Source organism: Scyliorhinus canicula, chromosome 16 (genome assembly GCF_902713615.1).
Source record: "Scyliorhinus canicula chromosome 16, sScyCan1.1, whole genome shotgun sequence".
In the NCBI taxonomy this organism is placed as follows: Eukaryota; Metazoa; Chordata; class Chondrichthyes; order Carcharhiniformes; family Scyliorhinidae; genus Scyliorhinus; species Scyliorhinus canicula.
Genome location: NC_052161.1, coordinates 32,224,710 through 32,237,828, shown reverse-complemented (window position 1 = coordinate 32,237,828; position 13,119 = coordinate 32,224,710). Strand labels below are relative to the sequence as shown.

At 45.3% G+C, this 13,119-nt stretch overlaps 1 protein-coding gene across 3 annotated transcripts in view; it reads right to left on the bottom strand.

The window, feature by feature from the left end:
* btbd16 (BTB (POZ) domain containing 16) overlaps nt 1-13,119 on the bottom strand; it is a 179,222-nt gene that overhangs the window by 136,775 nt on the left and 29,328 nt on the right. For all 3 annotated transcript variants that reach the window (XR_005463687.1, XM_038821187.1, XM_038821186.1), the window contains exons 4-6: nt 8,486-8,633; nt 1,084-1,157; nt 265-414 (exon numbers count right to left, since the gene is read on the bottom strand). Coding sequence is in view for 2 of the 3 variants with exons in the window: in XM_038821187.1 (XP_038677115.1) it covers nt 265-414; nt 1,084-1,157; nt 8,486-8,633 (372 nt within the window). In the remaining variant the exon portion in view is untranslated. The remainder of the gene's footprint in view (nt 1-264; nt 415-1,083; nt 1,158-8,485; nt 8,634-13,119) is intronic.

The window sequence follows — 13,119 nt, the reverse complement described above, 5'->3', positions numbered from 1 at the left end:
GGGGAACACTTTAGGCCTTACCTATCCCACCATATAACAGTGCAGAGGTGGGGTGGGCCAAAGCCCACTGAGAAAACCATCCAAAGAATTTTATGACCTCAACCCCCATCCACCCCCCACCACTGATAAACCTGTCAGCTGGGGAATGTAAAATTCTACCTTTTCAGGCAGGTTTGCAACATTTGCAGTTGTTTGTTACTTTTGGTTCTACCAGAAATAACATTGCGGTAATGAAAATTGAACTGTATTTGTTTGTGTTCTCACCTGCTGGACAGGTGTCTCGTGCTTCTTTGTGCTTGTTCATGAAATAATTTGACTGATCTGATGTAATTAATAGTTCATACAACACTTCTGATTTGGGTAGAAAATGACTGTGTAACTCCCACAAAGTATCCATGCTCTCCAGGATCACATCTGAAAAAATAAGGTCACCTTTCATATGAAAAATGAACTCATCACAAAGAAGAGGCGAAGAATTGATGTCCTAAATTATGTTAGAAAGCTATGCTATAATAATTACTGACATTCTTGAAGATGTCAGTCACAAATTACAAATAGAAAAATCTAAAAAAGTAGCATCATAATATTCTCCATATCTAAATAATATCAACCTACTTTTGATACGATGGGGAGATTCTGGCATTGGACTGGGGTGAGCACAGTGAAATCACTAGCTCACAGTCAAATCATTAGCTCCGAAAGCTAGTGATTTGAAACAAACCTGTTGGACTTTAACCTGGTGTTGTAAGACTTCTTACTATACTTTTGATACAATTAAATTCAGACCAGCTGGTGTTTGTGGCACCAGTACAAAACTTGGCCAAAAGATTGGACGGGTAATAATCAAGCATAAACCACCCATCTATTTTTTCAATAGCTTTTCTCAAAATACCTTGTTATGCCTGATTGGGAAACTAACACTCTGAATTTCCACGTCAATTACTCTTAAAATTGTCAGGATTAGTCTACTAACCAATGTGAGAAAAACCAAATAAGTTAACCATTTCCATTCTAACGTTTTAAATGTAAACTTAATATATGCTAATGATAGATATAACTGCATGGTAATTTAATAAAATCAACCTGTGGGTATGTTATCTCTCAGCCTCCTTGAATAACAACATGAGAATTCCTTGGGTTTAATTGCTTCAGGCACCCTATAGATAAGCAAGAAACAGGAGTTATCAAGAAACTTGATGGTTTTTATCTCAGAGAAGGAATTACTGTAAAAATTTGCCATTAAAATATACTAGATACTGTAGTCATCATATTAAGATAAATGTTATGGACTGTGGGCTGGATTCTCTGCCACCCATCGCGGTAGTGGAGTTTCCAATGCGGCGGAGAATCCAGCAGAAAGCACTTAACTGTCTTTGATGTGATCCAAGAGCTGTTAATCATAACTAGATGTTTATATACGCAACATGTGGTTAGTTTCATAGTTGACTACTTGAAAACCACTCAAATGTGAAAGGAAACGAGAGTAAACAATCCAGACAGCTGGCTATGTGTGCAAGCTGTCAATCACAGACAAGTAAAATCAATTTCACATTGATACGAATGAAAACATTGCAGATCAAAGATCTGAGGAACATTGAAGCCCATGAAGACACAAAGAGGGCATACAAACTCCACACATTAATCACCCAAGGCTAGAATTGAACCCAGGTCCCAGACACTGTGTGAGGGAGCAGTGCTAACCACTGTGGCCACCGTACCACAGCGGGTCTCTGGTGGGGGGGTCTCTCAATGGGCCCCTCTGTAATGGAATCACTGGTGGGGGTGTCGGGTCACGCTCATACCATGAATTGCATTGAGGGGGAGAGGGTGACGGGAGAATAAGGGGGCCAGCTGCTGGAACTTTCTATCAGGCTCCCCACTCACAATGATAGCTGGATTTGCAACGGAATTGCAATCCCCACTATTCATAAATGGCGAGGGATACGGAATCACCTCTGGATTTACGCTCTCGTCGGGAATGCAAAGCCGAGGAGATTCACCTCCGGCGGGAGAACATAGGTCTGGATTCTCCAATTTTAAGGCTATGTCCGGAGGAAGTGCCTGGTTTTAAGACGGAAAAGTTAGTCACCCCTGAACTGATGCTCCGACCGATAAGGGGCTAGCAGCCACGCCACGTAAAATGCATGGCCTTCCCGATTTAAACGCCTGGAGAATTGCCGGGTCCGACGCCTGCATGTGCACGGCGACGACCAGCACCTGTTGCGTTGTACAACATGGTGCCTGTCACGCGCACACCCGGCCTGCTAGATAGTGCCCCCCTGGACAACCCCTCGCCAACTCCGGGCCACCCCCCCCACCAGTCCCCCCCCCCAGCTTTCACTGCCCCCCTGGCCAGCATCACAACATCCCCCCCACGCCATAAAATTCGGAATCTGAATGAGTTCCAGCGCAGTCGGGAACTCGGCCCATCAGGAGCGGAGCATCTGAGGAGGACCATTAGGTAACGTCCTGAGGCGATCCCAAAGGCGTGCGGCGATGATGCTGTTTTGGAGGGGGTGGAGCATGCCAAAACAGGCACCGCCCCCGATTCGGTCATAAACAGGGATTCTCTGCCCAATCACCGATTACGATATGGGCTTCGGGCAATGGAGAATCCTGCCCATAGTCTCCCAAACAGAGAATTCCAGCGCATGTGTATCACAGCTATATTGGCACGGTAGCACAGTGGATAGCACTGTTGCTTCACAGGGCCAGTGTCCCGGGTTTGATTCCCGCTTGGGTCACAGTCTGTACGGAGTCTGCACGTTCTCCGTGTCTGCGTGGATTTCCTCCGGGTGCTCCGGTTTTCTCTCACAAGTCCCGAAAGATGTGCTATTAAGTGAATTGGACAATCTAAATTCTCCCTCAATGTACCCGAACAGGCGCCGGAATGTGGCGACTAGGGGATTTTCACAGTAACTTCATTGCAGTATCAATGTAAGCCTACTTGTGACAATAATAAAGATTATTGTTACTTGAAAATATCCCAGAAAACCAATCTCAAGCACTTCTGACATGAGGCAAAGATGGGACAACAGCAACACAAACATGCTTCAGAACATTTTCCCTCAAGGAAGCTTACTTTAAGAAAACATAAGCGTGTCCAATATCTCTGGCAGTAGTAAACTCTCCAGTGTGGCTGGTAGAGAAAATAACTAGGAATGAGAATCAGCTCAAGTAATATTTGTGAAGTTTTTGTATATTCTTAAAATAAATTTAATAATGAAAGATGTGGTTGGAACACTCAATGGGCTTATTATTGTTAAATAGGAGGTATTAGATAGGCTGTCACCAGGACACGATGAGATGGATAAATGCATCCAAGCATACCAAGAGAAGCGAGTGTCAAAATTGCAAAAGGACTGGCCATAATTGTGCAATTCTCCGGAGATACAGGGGGTGGTGCCAGAGGATCGGAGAATCGCAAATGTTACACCCTTGTTCAAGAAAGAGTCGAAGGATGAACCCAAAGCTACAGACCTTTCAGTTTAATCTCGATTGTGCTTTTAGAAACAATAATTTGGCACACAGGTAGCAAAGTTCCCAAATTAACTCGGGCAAATTTGGATTAATTAAGGAAAGCCGGCATGGATTTGTTGAGGGAAAATCACGTTTAATTAGTTTGATTGAGTTCTTTGATGAGGTAACCCTGTGGATGGATGAGAGTAATGCAGCTAATATGGTGCACGTGGACATCCAAAAGGAATTTAATAAAGCGCCACATAACAGGTTTGTGAGCAATTTTAGAACTTGTGGAATAAAAAGGACAGTTACAGCATCAAATGAAATTGAGTGACTGACAGAAAAAAGAAAATTGTAGTGAATGGTTGTTCTTCTATGGAGGATACTTTATATACATTTAGAATACAGTAATGATAGCCATAACTGCAGTGGGTCAGAGTTAAGACCCCTGCTTTTCTTGACATATATTCATGTCCCAAGGCTCACGTGTCCATGGCACAATCTCAAATTTGCAGATGACACAAAAATTAGACCATAAAAATGTAAGAAACATGGCTAATCTGACTGTGGACTCAACTCTACTACCCTACCTTCCATGCATTACTGTTGACCTGTCAATCAAACATTTGTCAATCAAAAATATGTATAACTCAGCCTTGAATATATTCAGTGACCCAGCCTCCACTGCTCAGCGAGGAAGAGACTTCTAAACATCAATGACTCTTTGAGAGATCGTTTCTCCTCACCTCTGTATTAAATGGAAGACCTTGGGCTGGATTCTCCACCGCCGTGGTGCTCCATTTTGCTGGTAGCCCGGGGATTTCCCGACAGTGTAGGGCTGCCTCACAATGGGAAACCGCATTGACGAGCCGGCGAAACTGAGCGTCCCGCCGGCGTGCTGAACCAGAAACCTGGCACAGCGGGACAGAGAATCCAGCCCCTTTCTTTTGAAACAATGTCCTCTAGTTCTATATTTCCATGAGGTGAAACATCTCCTCAACATCTACCCTGTCAAGTCCCCTCAATATCTTAAATATTTCAATAAAATTACTTCTTAGTCTTCAGACAGGCTGGTGTTGAAACAGATACAATTTAGTGTGGAGAGGTGTGAAGCGATTTGTTTTGGGAGGAAAATGAGAAAAGGCAATTCCAAAAGAAATGAGGGAGCAGAGGGACCTGGAGTATATGTGGAAAAGGTAACTGAAGGTGGCAGGACAGTTTGAGGAGAGTGGTTAATAAAGCATTCAAGATCCCGGCCTTTATGAATATAGGCATAGAATACAAAAGCAAAAATTATTATAAGCATGTATAAAACATGGATTTGACCTAAATTGAGGTATAGTGTCCAATTATGGATACCACAGGGTGACACGGTCGCATAGTGGTTAGCTCTGTTGCCTCGCAGCTCCATGTGCAGATTCGATTACCGGCTTGGGTCATTGTCTGTACAGAGTCAACATGTTCTCCCCGTGTGTGCGTTAGTTTCCTCCGGGTGCTCCGGTTTCCTCCCACAGTCCAAAGATGTGCAGGTTAGGTGGATTGGTCTTAGTGTCCAAAAAAAAAGGTTGGGTGAGGTTACTGGGTTACGGGGATGGGGTGGATGTGTGGGCTTAAGTGGGGTGCTCTTTCCAATGGCTGTTGCGGTTCTCAATGGCCTCCTTCTGTACTGTAAAGTCCATGTACTATGTACACTTTAGGAAGGGTGTGAAGGCAGTAGAGAGAGTGCATAAAAGAGTCACAAGAATGGTTCCAGAGATGAGGAACATCAGCTGATCTCTTTGGAGAACAGAAGGTTGAGGGGAGATTTGACAGAACAGTTAGGGAGAAACTGTTCCCATTGGTTGAAGGGCTGAGAACCACTAGGGTTGTCAACTCATTTAAATGTATGCCCGCAGGTATCATCACCATGACTTGCTCTCCATGCTCTTACTATTATTTTTTTTAATAATCCTTATTGTCACAGCTAGGCTTACGTTAACACTGCAATGAAGTTACTGTGAAAAGCCCCTAATTGCCACATTCCAGCGCCTGTTCAGGTATGCGGAGGGAGAATTCAGAATGGCCAAATTACCTAACAGCACATCTCTCGGGTCATGTGGGAGGAAACAGGAGCACACGGAGGAAACCCACGCTGACACGGGGAGAATGTGCAGACTCCACAGACAGTGACCCAAGCCGTGAATCGAACCTGGGAGCCTGGCGCTGTGAAGCTGTAGGGCTAACCACTGTGCTACCATGCTCAGCCAACACATCCACCCTTGTGGCACATTGTCCTCTTCTGCCAATTGGATGGGATTTGGATGGCAGCGCGGGTTCAATTCCCAAACCGCTGAGGTTATTCATGAAGGCCCCATCTTCTCAACCTTGCCCCTCATCGGAGGTGTGGTGATCCTCAGATTAAATCACCACCAGTCAGCTCTCCCCCTCAAGGGGGTAAGCAGCCTATGGTCAACTGGGACTCTGGAGACTTTATCTTTATGCCACCTGGAAAGTAAAAAGGCCCAACTGGATAACATTTGACTGTCAGCCAAACAGCCTTTTTTTCTCATGTCAATATTTTTATATCTAGTAAAGAAAAATGTAAAAAAAAAAGACGAAAAGAAAACCCAGTCTTTTATAACGCCTTGATGATTTTTCTCTTGGTTTGCACATAGCAGTTCCCTGAAGAATGATCTTCAGTTCCTGGAGGCTCCAGGCCAATCCTATAGGTTTATAGCAATTCTCAGCACCAGAGGGCTTTAAGGTGGGTTTAAGGTGATTGGTAAAAGCAACAATGGTGATATGAGGAGAAGCTTTTTAATGCAGCAGGTTGCTAGGGTCTGGATTGCACTGCCTGTGAGTTTTATGGAGACTAATTCAATTGTGACTTTCAAAAGAGAATTGGATCATTATAATCTTTTTGGTCACAAGTGGGCTTACATTAACACCAGGGCCGGCTCAAGGCACCGGCAACTCGGGCAGTTGCCCGGGGCGCCATGTGCTAGGGGGCGCCAGAGACTCGGGTCCCGCGCATGCGCAGTTGGGCAGGTGCCAACCAGCGCATGCGCGGTGGCCGCCCTCCCCCAGGGCGCCCCCCCCCGCTCGGTCCGCCCCCCCGCTCGGTCAGCTCCCCCCGCCCCCCCTCGGTCCGCCCCCCCCCCCTCGGCCCCTCCCTGCCCCCCCCCTCGGTCCCCCCCCCGCCCCCCCCTCGGTCCCCCCCCCGCCCCCCCCCTCGGTCCCCCCCCCGCTCCCCCCTCGGGTCCGCCCCCCCCTCGGGTCCGCCCCCCCCCTCGGGTCTGCCCCCCCCGCCCCCCCCCCCCCGCACCCCCCCCCTCGGGTCCACCCCCCCCTCGGGTCCGACCCCCCTCGGGCCCGCCCCCCCCCTCGGCACACACACAACGGGCTGAATTGCCTCCTTCTTTGCCAGACTATGATTTTTGAACACTTTGCAGGTAAGGCTACCATGTTGCCATAGCAATTCAAACTGGATCAGAAGACCATGGGTGGGATTCTCTGTTGCCTGTCAGAGATATCGTAATCGGCGATCGGGCAGAGAATTCACTCCGATGCCCAAACTGGGGCCGGTGCCGGGGCCGGCACCGGTTTGAAGCCAGTCAGCCATGCTCCGTCCCCTCAGAGGTGGTGTGGTCATGCCACATGCCGCACGCCATTGCAATGGCATTGGCACATCTTCGGCAGGCCCTTGTGCAATGCTCCACCCCCGATGGGCTGTGTTCCCAACATTGGAAGTGGGAAAATATGGACATTGGAAGGGGGAATATATGGACATTGGGTAGAAACAGGATGGGGTTGAACAACTTTGTTCCCCCACAGTCAAATAGTCTGGCAATATTGTTATGTGAGTGCCCCTTGAAGAAAGGTTTAGTATTTTATGATGTGACTTGTAGCACATTGGGCTGTGGCTGTGAGGTGAGAGGGGGTTTCAGTTTCAGTTTGACTGCTTTGGACTGCAGGAGAAAGATGTGTTTTTCTCTGGTTTTCTCTGTTTTCATTTTAAAAGCTGTTCCAGTAAAGAGCACATTGGGTATGGCTAACTGCCTTGGTAACTTTGATAAAGTTGCTTTCCAGAAGGAGTTTGAATCTGCTGGTTGGACCTGGATGAGAATTTCAGGGAAATGACCAGTCCCATCCAAGTGAGAATGCAGTGTGCTAATCCACGCCCTTGAAAAGAGGTTTTGGTTGAATTAGATTTTGTTATTGAATTGGAACAGCTAAGGGAGAATTCATTAAGTGTTATACACAGATTACTGTAGCTGTGTGGTGTCTTTGTGTTTGTAATTGATAAAAAAATTATTGCTGTGTTTTTACATATATATATTAACTACATTCTTAGAATAAACCTTGTTTTGATTAAAGTTTGTAATAAGTCTGATGAATCACACCTGCAGTGAAGTATTTTGTGCTCATCCTAGCCAAATTCAGCATAAAGGTTGTAGGTCAGGTGAAGTCCATAATATACTCTGGAGTTTCTAAGCCCTGGGCACAACAATATTTATTGGTTGAGTCACTATGAATATTCCCACTTCCAATCTCCATATATTCCCATTTCCACTATATATCATATATGTCGTAGCTATCAAGGAATATTGGCCACTTGCATAAGACACTGAGAGGAAATTAGTGAGAAGAAACTGAACTGTTTAAATATACAGAGAGAATGCCCTGCCCGTCTTCCACAACATCATAAGGCACGTCACAGCCAATGAACAATTATTGAAGTTTAGTCACTGTTGCAGGGCCGTGAGTTGGTGGTCTGGAAAAGGCTGAAGACAGACGGCAAAATTATTCAAAGTTAGCAGCTGCAAGGCTCAGAGTGGCCCAAATGTGGAGACCTCCTCGTCAGTGAGTTGTTCATACTTTGTTTGTTCCATTGAAATGAGGCCCAAGACCCGAAATCTGAAGAATGCCAAGCCATTCAGACACAGGGGAGCATGTCTAGAAATGGGTGTGTCCTAATTTGTGGCTTGGCCATTACTTTACTTTTATGTTTTTTCAAAATGTACCTCCAGTACAATATTCTTACCTCCTTTTATAGTAGACTGGCTTTTTTGGACTTCCAGTTTTAGAAATAGAAGAGCACTTTGGAAGATAGGGCATATAGCTGGGAACATGAGTTGGAGAAGAACAGAGATCATTTTCTTCAATTTTCCAAATGGCAGCAGGAACATCAGCTAAAGATGAGAAATAATCATTTCTGTTACAATTTTCAGACAGACTGGGGCATTTTATAAAATGTGGGGTGACATATTTTTCACAAAGAAGCGTGGCTATGTGAACATTCAATTCTATTTTGTTGTCTTCTTAAATTTCCAATTTTTCATAAAGGTATTTCAGGTATTTCAGTGCATTATGAGATTCAACTCAAAAGCACAACACTTCACTTTGAAAGTAATTTCCATGTCCCAATTGCCTTTAAAGAAACCTGATTGTCACAGTATCCCGTCTTCACATTGAGAATACCCACGTGGGATAGATTCAGAACCTGTCGAACAACTTAAGAGTGAGTTTCCATGAGACGCTGTGGGGCAGCAGCAGAATTGTACTCAGCCACCATCTAAACCCTCATGGCCAGGCAGGTCCCCCCACTACCAATATCCACCAAGTCAGGGATCAACCCTGGTTCAATGAAGAGTGCAGGGGGGCATGCCAGGAGCAACACCAGGCATACTGAAAAATGAGGTATTTTGCATGGTAAACAAAATAAGCAGCAAGTGATAGACAGAGCTTAGCGATTCCACAACCAACAAATTATGTCTAAGCTCTGCAGCCCTGCCACACCCAGCCATGAATGGTGGTGGACAATTAAACAACTCACTGGAGGAAGAGGAGGCTCCTCAAATATCCCCATCCTCAATGTTGGAGGAGCCCAGCAATCAATGTAAAAGGCAAGGTGGAAAAATTTGCAATAATCTTCAGCCAGAAGTGCCGAGTGGGTTATCCAACTGTGTCTCCTCCCAGAGGTCCTCAGAATCACAGAAGCCAGCCTTCAGCCAATTCATTTCACCCCATGTGATATCAAAAAACTGCAAGCGCTATGGGCTCTGACAATATTCCGGCAATAGTACGGAAAACTTGTGTTCCAGAATATGCAGTGCCCCTAGCCAAGCTGTTCCAGTACAGCTACAACACTGGCATCTCCCCAACAATGTGGAAAATTGCCCAGCTTATGTCCCGTACACAAAAAGCATGAAACTGGGCCAATTACATCCTATCAGTCTACTCTCAATCATCAGTAAAGTGATGGTAGGGATCATCCACTTACTTAGCAATAACCTGCTCCCTGACACTCTGTTGGGGTTCTACCAGGGTCACTCAGTTCCTGACCCCCATTATAGACTTGGCTCAAATATGGACATAAGAGCTGAACTCCAGCAGTGAGGTAAGAGTGACTGCCCTTGATATCAAGGCAACATTTGATCAAGTGTGGCATCAAAGAGCCCTAGCAAAACTGGAGTCAGTGGGAATAGGAGAAAAAAAACTCCACTGGTCGAAGTCATTCCTAGCACAAAGGGAGAAGATTGTGGTTTTTGGAGGTCAGTCATCTCAATCCCAGGACATCACTGCAGGAGTTCCTCAGGGTAGGGTCCTAGGCCCAACCATCTTCAGCTGGTTCATCAATGACCTTCCTTCCAACATAAGGTCAGATGTGGGGATGTTCAATGATGACTGCACAATGTTCAGCACCATTTGCAACTCCTCAGACACTTGCAAATGCGGCAAGACCTGGACAATATCCAAGCTTGGGCTGACAAGTGACAAGTAACATTTGCGCCACAAAAGTGCCAGGCAATTACCATCTTCTTTAAGAGAGAATCAAACGATTGCCCTTTGACATTCAATGGCCTTACCATCGCTGAATTCCCTACTATCAACATTCTGAGGGTCGTCATTGACGACAAACTGAACTGAACGAGCCATATAAATACTGAGGTTACAGGAGCAGGTCAAAGGCGAGGAATCTGGAGGCAAGTAACTCACCTCCTGACTGCCCAAAGCCTGTCCATCACCTACAAGGCACAAATCAGGAGTTTGATGGAATACTCCCTACTTGCCTGGATGAGAGCAGCTCCAACAACACTCAAGAAGCTCGACACCATCCAGGACAATTGTCAGAATTTTTAAATTGCTGGAACAATTGCCGGAATATTGTCAGGGCCCATAGCGTTTGCAGTTTCTTGATATCACATGGGGTGAATCGAATTGGCTGAAGGCTGGCTTCTGTGATTCTGAGGACCTCTGGAGGAGACACAGTTGGATAACCCACTCAGCACTTCTGGCTGAAGATTATTGCAAATTCTCCAGCCTTCCACAAACATTCACTCCATCCAGCACTGACGCACAGTGGCAGCAGTGTATACCATCTACCAGATGCAGGAGCACACCAAGGCTCCTTAGGCAACACCTTCCAAAACCCGACTACTACCATCCAGAAGGATAAGACAGCAAATACCTGGAAACACAAACACCTGGAGATTCTCCTCCATGTCACTCACCATCCTGACTTGGAAATATATTGTCGTTCCTTCATTGTCGCTGGGTCAAAATCCTGGAACTCCCTCCTTAACAGTGCTGTGGGTGTGCTTACACTGCAGCAGTTCAAGAAGGCAACTCACCACCACCTTCTCAGGGGTAATTATGATGGGCAACAAGTGCTGGCTGAGCCAGCAAAGCTCACATCACATACAAAATGAATTTATAAAATAAAGAACAGGCGAGTAAGACTAATTGGAAAGCTCTTCAAAGAACCAACACAGGCACAATGACCAAATGGCTTACTTCTATGTTTTTATCTAGGATCAATACTTTTATCAATATTCTGGAAAAAAATCATCGCTAATACATATTATGATCTCTCAGATTATTGCTGAAAAGAGAGATGCTGTCAAAGCTTTCATACTCACACTCATCAGGACAAATGTAAGAATACCTCATTTCAAAGAGAACAAGTTATACTGCATGAAAAAGGGGTGGTGATTGGTTGGAAAATTGGCCCCGATTGGTCAAGTGGTGAATACACAGGGGCTATTGTCCACCATGCTTTGGTTTAATCAAAAATGGTGCAATGTCTGGACGTATTCCTTTTGCCTGCAGAGCATTGTTCCTGCATTTGAATCTATATAGCTTCTAGCAAGTGTAAGTGAGCTACACTGTGAGACCAACTGTTTGTTGGTATAATTCTTCGCACATCAAAATTGTTCAGCAAACACTGCCCAATCGCGGGATCAGATCAATCCGCTATCATCGGAATTTTGCGGGCATGGGTTGATTGCAGTTTGCACTCAGCCCATTATGAACAGTGAAAGGGACGTGCTGTTAGATATTATCCTCCAATCATTGAGAAGTACAGCCCCTGTGGCTGGCATGGCAATGCACTAAAATTAATATACCATATTACCAGATAGGCAGAGATACTGGAAAACACCACTTATGTTGCCACTCCATAATAGCAGTGTGAAACTGCAACCTGATGCTCATTTGTTACTTACAGGGTATTTTGAGGCAGACTGGGCACTTTTCAAGTCCAAAAGTGGTGACCTTCGGCCCATTCATGAGTATGTACGATGTACAGTGATCTGATAGGGGTAGCCATTATTTCAAACGGTATCTTTGATGTGCCGTATTTCTGTATCAAATCTGCACAATGAGAAGATATCTCAGGCCCTATTTTTATAGGATTGCCGATCAGGCCAATCTCGTAGTGCGTGGAGCTGTAGGAATCCCAATGTGACCAGTGAGGATGGGCTTGTGGCAGATTGGTGGATTTCTCAACTAGCATGTCGAGGGAGTTTGTTAGACAGCTCCAATATGAAGGTGAATTAGAGCGTGGGATGGAGCGCATTAAGGTATGTAAGGAAAATCTGTAGATTCATATATAGCAAATGTGTCATCCACATATCGGAAATATCCAAAGGGAAGGGGGTCATTGCATTGAAAACTTGTTTCTCATGAAGCCAATGAAAATGTTAAGGAATGTTGGCCCCAGAGGGGAACCTGTGGCAACACCATTTATTTGGGCATACATGCCATTAAAGATGAATTCAACCATACGAGTTGCTAAATTCATAAGTTCAAATAATACAGATTCAGAAAATAGTGCCAAATCTAGATTGCCATGATATAGTGAGACAGAGAAAAGGTCTGTCGCTTCCCCAATAAACCAATGATCATTATTATTGTCATTCACACTGCAATGAAGTTACTGTAAAAATCCCCGGGTCGCCACATCCCGCTGCGTGTTTGGGTACATAGAGGGAGAATTCAGAATGCCCAATCCACCTAACAGCACATCTTTCGGGGCTTTTGGGAGGAAACCGGGGCACCCGGAGGAAACCCACGCAGACACGGGGAGAACGTGCAGACCCCGCACAGACAGTGACCCAAGCAGGAATCGAACCTGGGACCCTGATGCTGTGAAACAACAGTGCTAACCACTGTGCTGCCCTGAGTAGTACATTGGTGAATAGGCTCACAATGTTGAATGAGCACATAGACATGACATTGCTGTCAACATGCAGGTTGTATTTCGCCTTAGCTAAAAAACTCCTTTACCGTATATATGGAATAATCATTCAGAATTGATCATAGCAGCCCGCTTAACCATTTGATCAATTCATGTTGTGCTGTGTCCTGCCATGTTCTGAACCTGCATTGCTTAGC